At 32.6% G+C, this 20,717-nt stretch overlaps 2 protein-coding genes and 1 pseudogene across 2 annotated transcripts; all 3 read left to right on the forward strand.

Annotated features, from left to right (window-relative positions):
• Positions 1-316: 316 nt before the first annotated feature.
• LOC127120987 (F-box protein CPR1) lies at positions 317-5,217 on the forward strand. The gene is made up of 8 exons (XM_051051606.1): positions 317-408; positions 635-1,833; positions 3,478-3,600; positions 3,801-3,859; positions 3,951-4,022; positions 4,187-4,234; positions 4,915-4,965; positions 5,037-5,217. The coding sequence occupies exons 2-8, from the start codon at positions 682-684 to the stop codon at positions 5,215-5,217; spliced, it is 1,686 nt and encodes a 561-aa protein (XP_050907563.1). The 5' UTR covers positions 317-408; positions 635-681.
• Positions 4,187-8,219, forward strand: LOC127120989 (uncharacterized). The gene is made up of 11 exons (XM_051051607.1): positions 4,187-4,275; positions 5,366-5,658; positions 5,753-6,070; positions 6,154-6,270; positions 6,372-6,689; positions 6,783-7,040; positions 7,133-7,204; positions 7,285-7,580; positions 7,673-7,855; positions 7,944-8,054; positions 8,129-8,219. Exons 2-11 carry the CDS (start codon positions 5,371-5,373, stop codon positions 8,217-8,219), a joined length of 2,052 nt encoding a protein of 683 aa, XP_050907564.1. The 5' UTR covers positions 4,187-4,275; positions 5,366-5,370.
• A 3,081-nt stretch (positions 8,220-11,300) lies between these two features.
• Positions 11,301-12,607, forward strand: LOC127117480 (F-box/kelch-repeat protein At3g06240-like; annotated as a pseudogene).
• Positions 12,608-20,717: the final 8,110 nt, after the last annotated feature.

Below are 20,717 nucleotides of genomic sequence, written 5' to 3' on the forward strand. Positions count from 1 at the left end.
AAATAGATTTTTTGGTATATGCAAATTTATAATTTTTATATAATATATTTTTATTAGCATGTTCATTTTTGTTATTTTATCACTTGATTAATTAAATAGTAAAAATTTAAAATTGAAAAAATATGGAGAGATCGTAATTCTTGTCAGAACTACCTGTAATTCTTGCATTATACCCGGGCTTATTCAAATTTATCTAGAAGAAATGTGTAAAAATTTATCTAGAGGAAATGTGCATTTTGATTTTTTGTTTTTCACTCTCCAATATTTTTACTTATAAATACTCTTATTTAGAACCCTTATGCCACAAGCTCAAATTGTTTATTCACTTGTTATTTTTCTCTATTCTTGTTCAACCTTCATCTCCATTACTTTTCTGCACAAGAGACATGCAAGTTTGATACAAATTTGGTACGCCATTTTATTCTCAATCTTTTAATATATGTTGTGACTTTTATATACTTTGTCTCTGTTGTTCCATTTCTTCAAATTTTTCTTTCTCTAATTTTTTATTTGCTTGGAATTTCAATAAGGTTAATTTCATGAAATTTTTAGTTTCAATGTTTGTTTGTTTCAAATTTACGCTTTCATTATTTTATATTAATCTATTTATAAATTTTACTCTTTTTTGTTTTAGGTATAATTTGACATAGGGAGAAATAAGTGGTTGTCACAGCTCATAAGATGATCAATTATATAAATGATGATGTCGCTTTATCTATTCTATCAAAATTGTCTTTCAAATCTTTGAAACGATTTGGATGTGTTCGTAAATCATGGTTCCTCTTATCAGACAATCCTAATTTCATGAGTATGTATCGCCACAATTTCTTCTCCAAATATTCTTATGACGATGATACATCTCTTGTCCTACATATCCATGGTCACAAGAAGTTGTATTCTTTTTCTGGTGAGGATTTTGAGAATATGGTGGAACTAGATTGGCCAAATCAAATCGACCACTTGATATTTCTTGGTTTTGGATGTCTTAATGGCATACTTTGTTTTCTAGACCCTATTTGGAACAAAATTGTATTGTGGAACCCAACTACCAATGAATTAAAGGTCATTCGTCCAAGCCCTTTTGAGTCATTTTCCGCACCTGGTGCCCTTAACTTTGATGCAACAGTTAGTTTTAGTACTATTCCTAATCTTCATGGGTTTGGTTATGACTGTGTTGGAGATGACTATAAGTTCATTCGTAATACACCGATTAAACCTAAGTTCCACACTTTTTCGCCATCTTATAGAGATTTAAAATTAGCGCGAGATAAATCATTAAAGCCCTTTTGGGAGATTTATAGCTTAAAAAATAACTCTTGGAAGAAACTTGAAATCAATATGCCTACTTGTTCTAAGCATAATTCTGGTTTTGGGACTTTTCGAGTATACTTACGCGGAGTATGTCATTGGTTGAATTTAGATGGAGAAAATAATTATATCGGGGCATCTTTAATTTCATTTGACTTGAGCAATGAGATGTACATTAGCACACCCGTTCCCTCATTCGCCGGAGAACATTGTACAGGATTGTCGGTGTTAAATGACTCCATTGCCCTGTTCACGTATCATGAGAATATGCGTACTTTTGAGATATCTACTTTTGAAATATCACTATTAGGTGAAATTGGTGTCAAGGAATCATGGTACAAACTCTTCACTATTGGACCACTTCCTTGGTTTAAGAGTCCTATCGGAATGGGGAAGAAGGGCGAAATATTTTTCAGAAAGAAAGACTCTGAATTAGTTTGGTTTGATTTGAACACCAACACGGTTAAACACCTTGGTTTCAAAGCAGTCCGAGTTACTCACCGAGTTAATCCTGGTTGTCGGATAGTAATTTATAACAAAAGTATGCTTTCAATTGAAGCAATTAGCAAATAATTGTTTTTTTTTTAAATTTAAGAACGAAATGTATAAATAGTAGCTATTGGAATTTATCTTACTTACAAACTTCTAGGTTGTTGCAGTCGCGATAATTATTGCATGTAAATTTTCTATCAAATATTTCTTCAATGTTATTCCTTTTCTAATTGATTTCATAATATGTTGGTGTTTTTGTTGATTTGATTGTTATGATAATTGATTTTATCTTCCTGCTTTTTTAGTTGATTTTACTGCTCTTAACGTTTTGTCACACATTTGAGAATCAAATATATGAATATTGAAACTTGATAATAGGCTTTGAAGTGCAAACGTAATTCTTTGTTAAGCATCTTGTAATTATTAACTTTTTTTATTAGACGGTTAGATGAAATCACATTTATGCCTATAGCCTTTATTCTCTTCCTTATTTTGTGACCAAAACCAGATAATAGGAACGTTAGTGATTTGAAATTACTATTAGTATCTATGCGTAATTGTTATTATGAAAATGGAGGAGATAATTGAGAATATGAAAGGCTATTCTACGCCAAAAACTGCTTTTGGCAGCACCAAAAAGAAAGCGCTTTTTAAAAAAAGCGCTGTAATAGCTTGAAAAAAAATTCGCCTATGTAAAGAAAGCGCTTTTAAGGTAAAAGCGCTCTTATAGGTCTCCACTTATGAAAGCGCTTTTAAGGTAAAAGCGCTCTTATAGGTCTCAGTCTCACATCTATGAGTTTCACACTTATGAAAGCGCTTTTAAGGTAAAAGCGCTCTTATAGGTCTCATGGGTTTCACACTTATGAAAGCGCTTTTAAGGTAAAAGCGCTCTTATAGGTCTCAGTCTCACACACTTATGAAAGCGCTTTTAAGGTAAAAGCGCTCTTATAGGTCTCATGGGTTTCACACTTATGAAAGCGCTTTTGAGGTAAAAGCGCTCTTATAGGTCTCATGGGTTTCAGACTTATGAAAGCGCTTTTAAGGTAAAAGCGCTCTTATAGGTCTCAGTCTCACATCTATGAAAGCGCTTTCATGGTAAAAGCGCTCTCATAGGTCATTTATAAAAATTATAATAAATCTAATATTACAAAATCCCTGACTTTCAGAAATCCCTCTTTCACTCTCTCTCGTTCGAAGCTCTCGCTGCCCTGGAAAAAATTCCACAGAGTACCTGGAAATCTCAACGATAAACACTGCAAATTTGAAAGAGACTGCATTCGAAAGAGAAGGATTCAATACCTGGAAATCTCATTGCGTTTTAAGGTTAGGTTTTCGTGTCTTTCTGTTTTGCCCTAGAAGTCAAAGAATAGGTGGTCGATTTTGGTTTGAATGGACTTGCATTGCTACATTATGGGTTATTTATTTGTCAGTATCGATTATTAGAGTTTGTGACTATGTTTGCTTAATATTCTGTAACTTACCGAAAGTTTCATCTTGTTCTGATATAAATGATATTCTGTAACTTGCATCGCCATTGACTTAGAAATAATGTTGGGAGTTCTAATAGAATCAGTGCCTTTTCAACATTTGTTTAAATTTGCTGAGAAAGTAGGAAGGAATGAACTGATATGTTTGCACCATTGTATCCTCATATTCTAACTATTACTGAAATTTCAGAAAGTGATTTTGATGTTAAATGTTGGATACTCAAATGGAATAACTTTGTCTGCTACAGTGATATATGTGATATGGTTTCAAGAACTTAGAGCAATGTCTCATATTTTGGCAATCCTATTACATGTTGGTTTGAATGAACAGTTAAACTTCAAAATGTACATTCATATTTTGGCATAACTTTGTCTGCTACAGTCATATTTTGGCAATCCTATTTAATGTTGTAAAATGATGTTTTAATATTATGTGAATTTTTAAGATGGTCACTGTAGTGTAAAATGAACCCTGATGGACTATATGTACATTTTTCATGTGCTTGTCTGCAGGTTGTTGAGTATCGTGGTGAGCAAATAGGAGGTCTTGAGGATCTGAGGGAACCATATATGTTGTTTTCTTCCTTTATAGATAAATTCTTGCTTAGCTTTTATTACATGGTTTGCGTCTAATTGAAAACTTCACGTCTTTGCCCATTTCAGGTTCTTACAAATCGGTACTGCGTCTGAATCTGTTAATGCAGCTTACATATTTTCTAGAAAAGATCTTTCTCGGTATGTCTTTCAGCTTAGATATTATACAAACCCAAAGCATGTGTTTAATCATTTAGTATCTAGAATGAATCATTATGTTCAATTATTCATGTTAAGCTAATGAATCAAGTTACCAAAATATGTTAGTTATGTATGTTGCTTTATTATTTGACCTTGATATGCAGGCCTGCTATACAGATTCCCTGCGCAAGCAAAGCTGTTGTAGCTGTCCGGTTCTGTCCTATATTTTTTAATCTCAAAGCGACAAACTCAGGTACTTGTGCACTTAGTATAGTTCTGTTTACAACCAGTAACTATGTACAACCAGTTATATGTGGTACTGTTCCAATTAAACTGCCTGTGTGGGATGTATTCCGTCTTAAATCTATATGACCTCTTACTAGTAAAGATCATGAGTGGTGGCCTAGAGGTTCAAAGTGATTGGTCTGAGCTAATTAGACAGTTTTATATTATTTAGCTCTAGTTATGCATTAGGAAGCAGTTATGATATTTGGAACTGTGTTTTGGTCGCAACAAGCTCTTGAGTTCTTGGAAAGGAGACAGACAAAAGACTCAAAATAGTGGGACTTAGACGAGTTTCACCCAATAAAAGAGTGTTAGAGTTGGTATTGTTAGCACTCCTTTTATTAATATTAGTACACGTAGTTTAACTATTGATATACCGGTTCGTCCATTGACACACTAACCTTATATCCCCATCGAGTTGATAATTTAATAAAATTGATAATGTGAATTGAATTTCTTGGTTCTTGAATTTCTTGGTTCTTACTTGTGAATTGAATTTCTTGAATGATCGATTACTTGGTTCTTGAATTGTTCATGTGCATCATATAAGTTTCTTGAATTGTTTTATACGTTATGACTTATCCTTGATGTTGTTTTATATGTACAGCGCTCATTCCCTGTGTTTCCGTGAGTTTGACCTTCTCGACGTTGCTGTTCGGTAAATCCGAGGTAAATTTCTTCCTCAAATTACTGGTACACTGTGATGAATTTGTCTGAAATTGATGAAAGAATTGGAGATCAAGGTGATATTGATGTTGAGATTGAATCTTTTACCATAAATGATCAAAATGAGAATGAATCATGTATTAGAAATGATCATAATGAGGGTATTTGGATCAATCCAACCGTCCGCGTTGTTAAAAGAAAAGTAGAACATATTCCTACCAAGAAAAGAAAGAGACGTTACTGAAAAAGGTAATAGTATAATTATAGCCTATGTCATTCAAGAAAATTTAATTATAGCCTATGTCATTTTATATTATTCAATATATATATGGATTATTGATTATGGATTTTTATATTTTTCATTTCATTTTTATATTTTTTCTTTATTACAGGTTAAATGGCTAGTGATCAAGAAAACTCACAAGATGCAAATGCTCCTGATGATACTTCAGAAAAAGAAATTACACGAGGCATCACTATTATGAAGAGTATCATTCGTGATAGAGATAAAGCAGTAACATATAATGTAAATTGGAATGCTGATAACCAACTAATTGGGTCTAATGCTGCAAAGTTGGCAAGCTACATTGGTACACTTGTTCGTATGCACATTCCAATCACTGCTACAAGATGGAGTAATAAAGAGTTGGGTAGCGCTAAAGATAAGATTTGGACTGAGATACTGGTACAATATATGATTGTTTATATTTTCTTTATATTGACGATAATGTGTTTAAATTACTTATACTAACACACTCTATTCCAATATTTTTTCGTAGAGGTCTTTTAACATTGAAGATACAACTATCCGAAAAAAGTATATACTTCAATTGGCCGGAAAAAGACACAGAGGGTGGAGAACGTTTTTAACAAACAAGTATCTTAAGGACAAAGAAATTTTTTTTGTTGAATATGATCCGGAATATCCAGTGAAGTATGCGATCTTCATTACAGAAGAAGAATGGGTTGCTTTTGTAGGCCAAATAAGAGACGAAAATTTCAAGAAAGTGAGTGCCACAAATCGCGAGAGAGCGTCAAATCCCACGTATGCATACAAAAAAGGGCGTTTGGGATATGCACGCTTAGAGGAAAAAATTGTAAGTATACAAAAATGCTACGATCTTATTAATTGTCTCAATGTGTTATAATTGATTATCTTATTATTTGTGTCAATGCGTAGTTAGACGAGACGAAAAGTGACGCAACATCACTTCCGCCACATGTTTTGTGGAAAGAAGCTCGTGTGGGAAAGGATGGAACTGTTAGGGATGACGTTCAACATATTTATGATGAATGTGTAAGTAGAACATTGTGTCTTTAATTAAATCAAAAGTTTAATAATATATAATTAATTTTTTTATCTCCACTAATAATTTCCGATATGTAAATGAATTTCAGGAGACCCTATCTCAATCGATAAGCACAGCTGAGGACCAGGAGAACAGGAGCGTACTTAGTAGAGCACTAAATGTTCCTGAGTATCCCGGTCGGGTGAGGGGTAAAGGGCATGGTTGTACTCCAACTTCCTTGTATAAGAATCCAAGGAGAAGAAATCCTAGCAATCAAGAAGTGATGGAGACGTTGCAGGCATTACAAGCGCAAGTTCTTCAATTGCAAAAGGATAATGAGAGATATAGGTGTATGGAAAAGTGCAGTTCACAGTTGAAAGAAACTAGTGAGAAAGCCAGTATCAATTGTCAAAATAAATTTCCCGAGGTAATTATATATGTTATTTTGAAATTAAAATAGCACATTTATGTTAATTGAAATATATACACATTAAAAGTAACATATTTATTATTGGTTTAGGGCATTTCATCTTGTCAGCTATACTTATCGTCACCGACTTATCGCCTAGTTGGCAAGGGAAAAGTGCACAACACTTCGGGAGATTTACTTCACCATAGACCGCTCCCGGATGGACACCTTAAAGTATCGGTTGATGTTGTATTAGATAAGGATGCGTTGCTACCGATACCTGACATTGTTTCAGAGACAACATTGCTGCGAGATGCAATAGGATCATTTGTTGCATGGCCCTTGGATCTCATTTTCATTGATGATGAGGTATGTTGAATTCAAAAACCACTATGAATCTTTTAGTATTCAAATGTCAATTCTGAACCGTTAAGTTAATTTTTTTTACATGGTAATTTTAGACGCCTACAAAACCCGCATCTAAGGATAAAGGGATTTTGCGGCACAACGAGTCTGTTGCATCACAAAAAGAGGTATATTGAAAGTGTTAATTATATGATCCGAATCAAAAAATGCATGATTTTATAATTTACCTATGTTATATGATTTATAGGTATTTGCTCAAGGGTCACAACAACTGAGCCAGAAAATTGGTAGTCGACAGAAAAACAAAAGGGATCTTCCAGTGACTTCTTTGCCAAAAAAAGGTGCTTTTGTGCCTCGATACCAGATATCTCTTGAAACACTTGTTGACTCATCAGATATGGCAACAGCTGGTGCTATTCGCTTACTGGATATGGAGGAAGATATCTTTGGTTATTCATGCACTGAAACAATCGGAAAAGAAGATCTGGAACATATTTTTCGGCATCAAGAATTAGGCGTCGGTGTTATACACACATACATCCGGTAATCCGATCTATATATTATTTAATTACTTGAACAATTTATTTACACATTTCAATAAAAATAGTCTAATGTTTATTATGTTTTTATTGAAGGTTCTTGTATGACAATTTCATGCGCGGGAATGATCAATTGTCAAACAGATTCCGTTTCGTGTCTTCCTCCCTGGTCAACAAAGCATTAATTTGTAGGGAACCGGATTCATGTAGAGAGTACTTAGTCAAGAGATTCATGGCCAGCAGTACAAACAACTTGTATCTTTGGCCGTATAATTCAGGGTTAGATTTTAATTCTAAGTTTATTCTAATCTTTAATTGTTTCTTTTACGTAAAAAATTTCCATATAAACTTTTGTTTTAATTTATAGGTGTCACTGGTTGTTGCTTGCTATTGATCCTTTAAAAGAAGTGGTATATTTTCTGAATTCGATAGATGGTGAATGGACAAATTATCCGGATATGAAGCAATTAGTTGATACGTAAGTGAGACTGTTCTAAATATTCGTGTATATTTATGTGAGATTGTTCTAAATATATGTTTTTATTTTGTTAGATCAATAAAAGTGTTCCGATCTCAAAGACAAGCTCGAGTACCACGTACTAAATCCAGCAACATTACGTGGATAAAAGTGCAGGTACTTTAATTTTCACAATTTTGCTTATAATAGTGATGCTACTTGATAAGAAAAGATAACTATACATTCTTATTTATTTTTCTATGTAGTGTCCTCTACAGCGCAACGGTATCGATTGCGGATACTTTGTAATGAGGTTTATGAGGGAAATCATTAATATGAATCAAATAGAGATTCCAATCACGGTATGGATTTATAACTTAGGATTTGTTTTAATATTTATCGAATATTTCATATTATTTATTACTTTTAACTAAATCATGCATATTATGTTTTGTTATGTAGTACTTTGATGAATACAAGTGTGCTCATTACACGAGACTGCAGTTGGAACAAATCAAGGAGGAATTGTGTCAATATTTTATTGAGAAAAGATTAATTAGTATATAATGGTTTCAAAATAACATGAATACTTTGATGAAGAATGGTTTCTGGTTGGCAAGTGTATAGTTCTTTATATTTTTAACAGATTAGTTATGACTCCAAATAGGCCGTATAACATATTAGTTTTGACTTGTGTATAGTTCTTTATAATTTTAGTGATATCTTTAATTTCATGGATAGATTAATGTGTTCATTCTTGTGTTGGTTTGCTTTAAAAAATTACAAATGCTTGAATTATGACTCCAAATGTGTTCAGTGCCTATCTATCCTTGTGTTGGTTTGCTTGAATTATGACTCCAAATGTGTTCATTCTTGTGTTGGTTTGCTTGTGTTGGTTTAAAAAATTACAAATGCTTGAATTATGACTCCAAATGCTTGAATTAGAGAGGCTTGATTTACAGGTTTATGGGATTATTCCCAAAAAATATTACAGGTTGAAATGGTAGGCTTAAACTGAAGGCAGCGTTTTGTTATTTTACTAGAGGAAAAGACAGCGCTTTTTAGTAAAAAGCGCTGCTAAAGGTTGTCAATAGAGAGCGCTTTTTACTAAAAAGCGCTGCTAAAGGTTGTCAATAGAGAGCGCTTTTTAGTAAAAAGCGCTGCTATAGGTTGTCAATAGAGAGCGCTTTTTACTAAAAAGCGCTGCTATAGGTTGTCAATAGAGAGCGCTTTTTAGTAAAAAGCGCTGCTATAGGTGGTATATAGACAACCTTTAAGAGCGCTTTTTACTCAAAAGCGCTGCTAAAGGTTGTCAATAGAGAGCGCTTTTTAGTAAAAAGCGCTCTTAAAGGTTGTCTATATACCACCTTTAGCAGCGCTTTTTACTAAAAAGCGCTCTCTATTGACAACCTTTAGCAGCGCTTTTTAGTAAACAAAAAGCGCTGCTAAAACCTATAGCAGCGCCACCTACGGCAGCGCTTTTAAAGGCCAAAAAAAGCGCTCTCATAGGTCTTTTTTGGCGTATTTTACTCTTTCTTTTTAAATTTGTCAATGTTGTTGCTTAGAGCTATATATGGCATTTGTTTGACATATTTAGAATAAGAATTTATGTCTCAATTCATATCCTGGTATATAACTTGCAGAAATATGTTGGAAAAACAATATGTTATTTTGGCCTGATCTACACTTTTTAACATTAGAATTGTATTTGTTGAAATGACCTATTAGAAGCGATGTGAATAATCCAACCTATAAAGTCAGAAGGGGTTCAGGGGTGGAATATGTCAGTGTCTGGGGAATTTTATAGTTTTTAGAGAATCCTTGGTTGAGTTTGGTTGTATTTGGTATGCGATAAAAGTTTTTGGTGCTACGGTTTGTTGGTGCACAAGACGAAGAAGAGAGAGATGGAAGAAGAGAGAGAATAACAAATTTCTACTACTCTTACAAAACGGTTACAACAAATGTTTACATCCACCCAATGCACACCCTATTAATGACAACTACAATTGTTTATATATACAAATAATAATGCCACGTAGGCAAAATGATAACCTACACTAGCTAGGTTTAAGCTTAACAAAACTACTACTACTACTGAATATGAATTATTTCTAACACCATCCCTTATTTCATATTTAGCTAATCAAAACTAATAACACTAATTTCATTCCTCAAGTGAAGAAATTGATCAGTCTTAATTGCTTTCGTCAGAACATATGCAAGTTGCTTTTGGGTGCTACAATGCATAACTTATAGCACTCCATTTTGAACATGACTTCTCAGAAAATGATACATAGTCTCAATATGTTTGCTTCTCCCATGCATTAATGGGTTCTTGGCAAGATTGATTGCAAACTTGTTACCAATCATCAACTTCATAGGCATGTTTACCTTAATCTTCAGATTTTGCATTAAATTCAGAAGTCTAACAACTTGACATGCAACCACAACACCTACAATGTATTCAGTTTCACAGGTGAAAGTTTTATCATAAAATATATTATTTGTAGTATTGATAGATATTTTGTACGCGTTATATATTAAAAAATAATAAAAAATTAGTAATAATTTTTTAATAAAAAAATAAATCTTTGAATATGCTTTATACATTTAAAAGAATAATCTTTTAATAAACTAGTGTTGTTAAATATTTTTTGAGAAAAAAAAATCTTTGAATATGCTTTTTATATTGAAAAAATAATTTTTAATTAACTATTCTTATTAATTGTTTTTAATAAAAAAAACTAGATCTTTGAATGCTTTATATACTGAAAAAAATTAATCAATTAATATATACTTAATTTTTATTGTATTTCAGAGAAAACTTGGGTTATTTTATATTTTATTTATATGTTGGTCAAAAAATATTTTTTTAAATAAATTAGTTTATTTATAAAAATATTTTCCATTTTAAAGGAAATTTTCTTCAAATGTCTTTTTATTAGTATAACGACATTTATTATTTTATCATTTGATTTATTAAATTTTAAAGATTTAAATTTGAAAAAGATTGAGAAAAATATATATAGAGAAATCCAAATCCTTGTCAGGACTACTTATAATTTTCAATTACCGATTATTCTTTTTTATTGACCTAACTTGTTTTTTAATTTATCTAGAAGAACTAGAAGAAATGTGTAAAAATTTATTAAAAGAAATGTGTATTTTGATATTTTGATTTTCAACCTCCAATATTTTTCCTTATAAATACTATTGTTTATAACTTTTGTTCCATAAGCTCCAATTGTTTATTAACTTCTGCTTCAAACTTATCTTTGTTAGTTTTCTAAATAAGAGAAAAGAGAGACCTACAAATTTGATACCTCATTTTACTCTCAATCTTTTCACTTGTGTTGTCACTTTTATAGATCTCGTGTCTACCATTCCATTTTGTCAAATGTTTCTTTAATTTAGCATTTTGTTGCAATTTTGATAATGGTTAAATTCATGTAGTTTTTGTGTTTGAATATTTATTTAGTGTCACATTTATGCTTTAAAAATTTTCTATCCATCTATTCATAAAATTTACTCCTTTTTATTTTCTGTATAATTTGATAGATGAAGAAATTTATGGAAGTCATCGACGAGAGAAATTATACAAGAGACGATGTTGCATTATCCATTTTATCAAAACTCCCTTAGAAATCTTTGAAACAATTTGAATGTGTGCGTAAGTCATGGCCTCTCTTATTTGACAATCCTAATTTCATGAGTTCGTATCACCATAATTTCTTCTCCAAATATTCTTATGACGATGATACATCTCTCATCCTACATCTTCATGGTGGCGAGAAATTATGTTCTCTTTATGGTGAGAGTTTTGAGAATATGGTAGAGCTAGATTTTGCCCGAACGAATCGACCACAAGAAATTTCTTGGTTTTGGTTGTGCTAATAGCATACTTTGTTTTGAAGATCCTCTTAGTAACAAAATTATATTGTGGAACCCAACTACCAATGAATTGAAGGTCATTTGTCTAAGTCCTTTTGAGTCATTTTCCCCACCTTCTACCCTTAATTTTGATGCTCCAGTTAGTTTTCTTACTTATCCTAATCTTCATGGATTTGGTTATAACTATGTTGCAGATGACTATAATTTGTAAGTTCCACACTACTTGTCCATCTGATAGAGATTTATTATTAGGGCGGGATGAATCATTAAAGCCCTTTTGGGAGACTTATAGCTTAAAACTAACTCTTGGAAGAAGTTGGATATCGATATGCCTAGTTGTTTTAAGTACAACTCTGACTTTGGGACTTTTCGAGTATACCTTGACGGAGTATGTAATTGGTTAAATTTAGACCGAGAAAATAAGTATGTTGAAGCATCTTTAATATCCTTTGACTTGAGCAATGAGGTGTTCATTAACAAACTCATTCCCTCATTCGTCGGAGAGCAGTGGATGGGACTGTGAGTGTTAAATGACTCCATTGTCTTGTTCAAACATCATCAAAATATACATACTTTAAACATACCTACCTTTGATATATTAATTTTAGGTGAATTTGGTGTCAAGGAATCATGGTACAAACTCTTCACTGATGAAATTCAAACCATGGCAACTTAATCGTAGAGGTAGGATAAGAATTTATAACAAAAGTATGTTTTCCATTGAAGCAATAAACAAATAGTTGTATTTTTTTTATGTAAGAACAATATTTATAAATAATAGCTGCTAGAACTTCTCTTACTTGTAAAGTGACTTATAGGTCGTTATAGATGCGACAATTATTATATTATAATGAAAAAAGACAATTAGTCAAGCGATTCAATCATGTGAATCATTCTTTATCATTTTTATTTTGAAAGTATATTGTTTGGTTTTCAGGATGATTTTGTGGTAAAGTGTTTTTGTCACTTGTTTTAAGCATTTATTATGCTCGGTAGATTGGTATATTATTTTATTTTTGTTATAAATGGGATCACTTTTGATGAATGATTACAACATAAGTTCAAAAATATGGAAATTTTTGGGTAAAATAGATTCAGTGTGAGATTTAATGGTTTTGAATATTTCAATCATACCAAATGCTCTGAGATAATTTTAATGGTTCTTTATTGTTCTATTATCTCCAAAATCTTGTTTTCATTACATGTAAATTTTCTATTAATTTCTTGTTCAATGATTTTATACATCAATAAGCTATCGGTGTTGTTGGATCACTTTGAATGATATTCCTTTTCTAACTGATTGTATAACATGCTTATGTTCTTGATGATCTGACCCTTAAAAAATTGACTTATATTGACAAGATATTGAAGCTTAGAGGATGATATAGCTTAGATCATTGATCATGAAAATGACACTAAAATTGTTTAGGTGTTATTGTTACTTTATCACTGTATTTGTTAATTAATTTATCAACATAAAAAGACCAATATGCATTTGTTACTTAATTAGTTAACAAATACGGTGTGAATGTGATATATGTCTGGTAATGCAAAATAATTATTACTGCACTGCCGTGCCAAACTTTGGTTAAGAGAAATTTTGCGCAAAATCTCTCTATTCTACATTCCCTCTATTGTTCACTCCTTTTGTTCGTCCTTCACTCTCGAGCCCCGCCACAGTCAATAGTTGCAATTTCATTCATCGTAAATAGTTACAATTGCATTCCTCGCAGGCAATTCCATAATTGAACAAACTTATCTTGCGAAGAAGATTAACAGGATGTGTCATACCCCAAAATTTGCGCTCCCCTTTTCATCTTTTCATCCAACCTTTGACTTAAGATTCATTTGTATTCATTCTTGCTTCATTCATAGGCATCATTAATTCATGTTAACACTTTCTAATTGATCATCATAGATTCAAAGCTCGTGGCTTGTGAAGCTAGGGTTTGCTTGTGGATCAAACTCTAGGAATATGACATGGCTCTTCATATGCTCATCATGGGATTGAAACCCTAATTTCTTTATCTTTAAGATATGGATTCAAGGAGACCTTATCATGTCATTCCTCGAGGAATCAAAACCCTAATTCTTGGTGTTATTTCTATGGGACCTTGTGATTGCTTCTTGGGATTTGGTTTGATTATTTAGTCCCTAATTGGGGGACCCATGTATTAGGAACTTGTCTGTGAAGTTTCATGTTTGGTTTAAAGACCTCAGTTGGATGGTGTGCACCATGAAACCCTAACCAGGAAGCATTGGTTCTAGTGTGCCTTGTTGGCTTGACTTTTCACGTTGTGATTGTGTGAAACCCTAATTCATTGGAAGGAGATTCTTGACCATTATATCATGCATCATCAATCATCAAATACTCTATGTGATCGTGGAAATCATTCATTTGACCTACATGTCTACATTCTTGGGATTTCATCTGATTCAAGGCCTTATTCAGGCATCCATACATATGCATTTTACATGGTCATTCCTAATCCATTGGTTCTAGGCCCATGGTGCTTTCAAGTTCATAGGTTCATGGTCATTGATGCACGCTTCATGATTGCATTGGTTCTTGATCTTTTAGTCCATTGTGCTTCATTGTGCTATTATGATTCATCGTGCATTGTAGGCCATTAATCCTTGATTAATCCATTTGCTTTAGCCCATTTAATTCATGTGTTATCATGCATTCATAATTAAAATGTTTAAAGGTGATTGATTCATTTGCTTTCAAGTCATGGATCAAAGTGGGTTTTTAAGTAAAATTCATTTTTGAAGACAATTTGTTAGCATTCAATCATGGATCATTTCATTCAAATACATGTTTATTAAATCATTAAAATAAAATTTACATTGTCCATTACAAAAGGAAATACAAAAAAAATGTAATTTTTACAAAGATTGACTTTTTGGTCAACCAGTTGACCAAAGTCAACCAACCTTTTTTTCCATGACCTAAATCCTAATGTGCATTACATCTTCACTCTTGCATTATTTCATGAGATTTTATCGGTATATTGCTTCATGGACAAGAAAGCCATTTTGCACCAAGTTTGCCATGCCTTGAACTTGGTCATGCCTTGAATGCACTTGGACTTTGCCTTGCAACCATGTCCAATTCCACAAGTCATCCCTGCAGTCAAGCATACATATAAGCCAATCATCCAATGAATGGTAGCAAAGCATGTAGCAACATTTGAAATCAAATCAGCCATACATCAGCAACATCAACCAGTCCAAAATTTTGCAGCAAGCATCATGCAAACCTAACACATGCATATGGACAAACCTAACATGAACAAGCCATGATACTTTAAGAAACATGCAACCAAACCAATTTCCATTATTCTACACAAGCATGAACCTGCAGGAACAAGCATTATTCAGCAACCATAAACCACCAACATGAGCAAGCAGAATCATCATAAACCTGCACCAAATCATGCCTAACAGTCATGGCAAGTTAACATTCAGTAGTAGCCTGCAGTAAACCACAATCCAATAGCCATGCAGCAAGCCATATCATGTTAGTTAATAGCTCATAGCCAAAGTCCTGTTGTAGGCCATCAATAACAATTGAGCAACAACATTTAACCTAACAACATTTTTGCTTGACCAGGTGAAACACGTGAAAAACGTGTTTAGTGATTGAGTAAGATGCTGATTGCCTTGGGTCTCATTGCCATGGACTAAACTCCCCCATCTCAAACACGGTTAGGATTAATTAGGATATAACTAGAATTCTAATCTTGTTAGTTAGAAAATTTTAGGCCATTTAATTTAATTAATTTTTAGAACTTGGTTATGTTTTAGAAATTAATTAGATTAATTAATTTTTAGAACTTGTTTAGGTTCTAGAAATTAATTAGATTGATTAATTTTTAGAACTTGATTTAGGTTTTAGAAATTAATTAGATTAATGAGTGCATTAGAGTTTGTTTAGATTTTAAAATTCTAATTAGATTAGTGATTATTAGATTTTTAAAATTGTTAGAATATGATTAGAAACATTAGATTTTTAATTGATTAATGATGGTGATAATTAGATAATTAGGTTTTAACTAATTAATCTTTAGATATGTTGTACATAAACCAACTAAATCACTCCCTTTGATTAAGTTGATCAAAAGATATTTTGATTAACTAAATGCTTTGATTGTGTATAATTCCCTAGTCTATTCAAGTGATCAAAAGTCCCTTGATTACTTGGTAAGACTAGTTCCTGTAATGTTGTGGATCTCAAAGCCTCAAGTTCGGACTTCTAGTCAAGACATCCCAGACAAATCTAGCAGTGGACTACTAGGCAAGGCACATCAAAGGTGTTTCGGAGAGCTTGTCAATCTTCATTCAAGTGTGTGACATGAATCTTAAGAAATAGATAAAGAGTGAGAGTGTAGAATTCATTAAGTCATTCTTAATATCTTTGGGTATGAGACAAATGACCCAGTTTCTCATTATATTCACCTCTATTCATGGACTTTACCATAATTTGAATCAAATGATTGTCAAAGTCTCTCTTCACAAGCAACATTGCAATGGTCAGAACCTTCATCAACACTTGTTAATCATGATAAGAGTTACACGACATGATCCTTAAGTAACAAAGAATGATGAGAATGGAGTATTCATATCCTTGTCCAGGATATCCTTGGATACGGGATGAATGACCCAGTTGTTCAAGGTATTCGTCTTTGTTCATAGACTTTAGTGCAATTCAAATCAAATGATTGACAAGTTTTCATCATCATACAGAGCATCGAGGATTCTTCGTCAGCAACTTGAAAGTTATGATGAGAATCACATGCCATGAGCCTTAAGTAGTAAAGAAGGAGTGAGAGTGGAGAATTCCTTAATTCATTATGAATATCTTTGGGTACGGGACAAATGACCTTGTTGCTCATCGTATTCACCTTTACTCATAGGCTTTAGTGTGGTTCATACCTGATGACTACCAAGTCTTCTTCATCTTTCATTATCATCTTTGTTTCCTTAGCAATCTCTTACTGTCTTTATTACGTCTTAGTCTAAACTACGGAACTCTGATTTTCTCATTGCACGATGAGAATATATAGGCACGAGGATTCAGATCCTCCACGAGCGCATTTATTTACTCTTTCTCGTTCACCAATCATTACCACCCTCAACCGTATTTTGTTGTCTTCTCTTTAAAACCAAGTACCTTATCACTTTGGATTTCATGCATATCCCTTTAGGACAATTCCAATGTCCATCCTCATGAGCCATGAAATGTTTGCCTTGATGCCAAACACTTAATTCCTTTGTTTTCTGGCTTGATTCCTGTTTACTCTTTGGTTCAGAGTTTATTCCTTCATGGATTCAATATAATTTTCTTTTGGTTTCAAATTTCTTGTTCCTCCACATTGATATACTATTTCCTTGGACCAAATATCATTTTCCTTTGGTTTATATATATATATATATATATATATTTATATATATATATATATATATATATATATATATATATATATATATATATATATATATATATATATATATATATATATATATATATATATATATATATATATATATATATATATATATATATATATCCTTTTAGCGCAATTTCAGTGCCCATCTTGTGAACCAACAAATGTTTGCCTTGATGCCAAACACTTAATTCCTTTGTTTTCTGGTTTGATGCGTGTTTACAATTTGGTTAAAAGTTCATTTACCTTTATGGGCCCCATGCTAACATTGTCTTTTGGTGCAAGTTATACTTTTCATCACTACTTATCAAATCAACTCTCTTTGTTTTCATAGTTCCACGAAATAAGGAGTTCTGAGTTTCTCATTGCACAACGAGAATACGTAGGGACAAGGCTTCGAACCCTTGGCGAGCACAACCATAATTATTCTTTCTCCTACCTTAGGGCACCATCTATATCTTTCATGATCCACTATCATCTACATTCAATTATAACCATTCATTTCAGTGACATATTTCCCTTCTTTGAAACCAAATGCCACATTTCTTTGGAATTCCATATATACCCTTTTAGGATAATTGTCCACCTTTGTACCAAGAGTTGTTTTTGGCCTAATCATATATAGTGGTTACATGCCTTAGGCTCCCCACATATTGGTTCATGCCACCTTTACTCTTAGGTTTCAAATACCATTTCCTTTATGGATTCCAATAATACCCTTACCTTTGGTTTCAAGCTATACCTTTCCGTCACTTTTATCCCAATCTTTCAATTCTTTCCTTATTAATTATTTCTCTATTCTTACCATTCATTTCCATTATCCATTATTCACTATTTTCGTTTGATACCTACTATCTTCATTCACTTCATGTGATATACCTTTCTCTTTGAGGCAAATACACTATTTCCTTGAGCTTCATCATATGTCTGCTTTTGAATCGAGAGTTGTTTGGCTTATTTCCAAACACTTAATTTCCTTTGTTCTCAACCATATATAGTGGTTACATGCCTCAGGCTCCCCACATATTGATTCATTCCAGTTTTCCTCTTGGGTTTAGATTTCATCCCTTTTTGAAGTCAAACCATATTATCCTTTGGTTCAAACCATATTTGCAATCACTCTTCTTTCACCTCCCACCATTAGTTCTATGAACTACGAAGCTCTGAATTCCTTATTGCACTATAAGGATACGTAGGCACGAGGGCCTAATCCTCACCAAGAACTTTATCTATTCTTCTCCTTTTCCCTTTATTCTTTTATGGGTAATCCTTAGATGTAACACCCATTCGAGCTTGGAACAATCAAAACGGTTCTTGTTAAGTATAATGGGTGTGGGAGGTGCTAATACCTTCCCCTTTCATAATCTACTTTCTTACCCATTTTCTCTTCCCCTGGGTTTTATCGATGTTTTCCCTTTCCTTCGGGAATAAATAAAGTTTGATGGCGACTCTGTTGTGTCTTCGAGCGTGCGATGCGGTCGAGTACGTTTCCGCTAGCTTCAGGAGATATAATTCTCATCATATTTTATGATTGAAACCAAACATACAAATCCTTTGGAAAATAGGAGGTGACACCTGCCTCCTATGGGAAGACGGAGGTAGAGATGCATGAGTCCCATAAGTTGCCTCATATGCATTAAATGAACTAGAGCCGACCGGTGTGTGCGAGGGTTAGACTCTTTCCCTTCAAACTAATGTATGTTGCAACACTTTGTCGCGCCTCAATTGTTCTTGGTTATCAATCATAATGCCTATAATTAAACCACACAAGGATTATCCATATGAAACTAAATAAAAATAAAGATAAATAATGAAGAGAGACTAAATATGAAAATGCATTTATGAATTTTTGGAAAATTAATTTTTTATCAAATACAGAAGTTCATTTCTATATTAACCTGATATACTCAGCAAAATACGAAAGTGGCAGATATGCATGGTAATCTGACATGCTCTAAACACATTGCTTATTTAAACTACCCATCAAACACATTTCTTAGTTAATAAATCTATCTAAACTAGATACTACACAACCTAATTCTCAACTTCTAAAAATGCATAGAGAAATAAAAAATGTTTAGTGAAATAAAAAAAAAAGACTGAACAAATTTGAGTTTGATGTTGAGCTCTTTGATCGATTGGATGTAGACAGTTCAAACTAGTAAGTGAGTTAAGAGAGCTTGAGAGTGTGAGAGTGTTTCAGAGAGTTTGAGAGATTGAGAGGGTTTGAGAGATTAAAAGTGAAATAATGAAGGAGAAAAGTTTGACACGTATTTGATTAAAAACACATTCGAAAGTTCATCTCCGTAACTTATAAGGAGATTTATTTTCGTAGTCATTTTTTACATAATATTAGGGTCTGGCTAAAAAGCTACTGAATTGTGTGTGAATGAGGTGCGTTCAGAAATACATTTATGTATTCTAGGGATTTTTTTCACTAGGATGTGGGAGCAAGTGTTAGGGTGGGAAGAGAAATTCCCTTATTAATGGATTAATGAATATTTTGATTCATCCATTAGCAATCCAATCTATATCTATCCAATTCATCCATTTTGCCACCTCTAATTTCAATTATCTTCTCTTTTTTTTTTACTTCAAAAAACCCTTGAAAAACACAACTTCAACCTTCATCTCCGTTACTTTTCTGCACAAGAAATAAGAAAGACCTTCAAATTTGGTATCTTTTCACTTGTTTCAATTCTTCAAATCTCTCTTTCTCTAATTGGAGGTTCAAATGTTATTTACTTTTTGAGAGTTTCGATAATGTTTAACTTATGATATGTTTAGTTTGAATTTCTTGTTTTGTTTCAAATTTATGCTTTCAGTGTTTGATATTAATTTTTTTTATAAAGTTTACTCTCTTTTTTTTTCGTTATTTCTTTGACACCTTCGGTCTATTTCTTTATAATGAAGCTAAGATGGGAAAATTTGTGGTTGCCATTGATGATGATTATAAGGTGAGAATCTATATAAATGATTATATTTCCTTTTCCATTATATCAAAACTGCATTTTAAATCTTGAAGCGATTTGAATGTGTGTGTAACTCATGATCTCTCTAATTTGACAATCCTAGTTTCACAAGTGCTTATTGCTTCAATTTCTTTTCCAAATGTTTTTATGATGATGATAAATATCTCATCCTAAATCTCCTTGGTCCTATAATTATGTATTCTCTTTTTGGTGATAGTTTTAAGAATATGGTTGAACTACATTTTCTAAATGAATTCCCCATTTGGAATTTCTTGGTTTTTGCCGTATTTGGCATGCTTTGTTTTCAAGAAAATATATCACAAAAAAATTGTAATATGGAATCCATATATTAATGAGTTCAAGTTCATTTC

This window comes from Lathyrus oleraceus, chromosome 2 (genome assembly GCF_024323335.1).
Source record: "Lathyrus oleraceus cultivar Zhongwan6 chromosome 2, CAAS_Psat_ZW6_1.0, whole genome shotgun sequence".
Lineage (NCBI taxonomy): Eukaryota > Viridiplantae > Streptophyta > Magnoliopsida > Fabales > Fabaceae > Lathyrus > Lathyrus oleraceus.

What these genes read in the sequence shown, in the direction of transcription:
- LOC127120989 (XM_051051607.1), top strand. Translation starts at nt 5,371, where the DNA reads ATGGCTAGTGATCAAGAAAACTCACAAGATGCAAATGCTCCTGATGAT. An exon ending in AGATTTGGACTGAGATACTG is followed by an intron (nt 5,659 to 5,752) that starts GTACAATATATG and finishes ATTTTTTCGTAG; the next exon opens with AGGTCTTTTAACATTGAAGA. An exon ending in AACATATTTATGATGAATGT is followed by an intron (nt 6,271 to 6,371) that starts GTAAGTAGAACA and finishes AATGAATTTCAG; the next exon opens with GAGACCCTATCTCAATCGAT.
- LOC127120987 (XM_051051606.1), top strand. Translation starts at nt 682, where the DNA reads ATGATCAATTATATAAATGATGATGTCGCTTTATCTATTCTATCAAAA. An exon ending in TTTTGGCAATCCTATTACAT is followed by an intron (nt 3,601 to 3,800) that starts GTTGGTTTGAAT and finishes GCTTGTCTGCAG; the next exon opens with GTTGTTGAGTATCGTGGTGA. An exon ending in AAAGCTGTTGTAGCTGTCCG is followed by an intron (nt 4,235 to 4,914) that starts GTTCTGTCCTAT and finishes TTATATGTACAG; the next exon opens with CGCTCATTCCCTGTGTTTCC.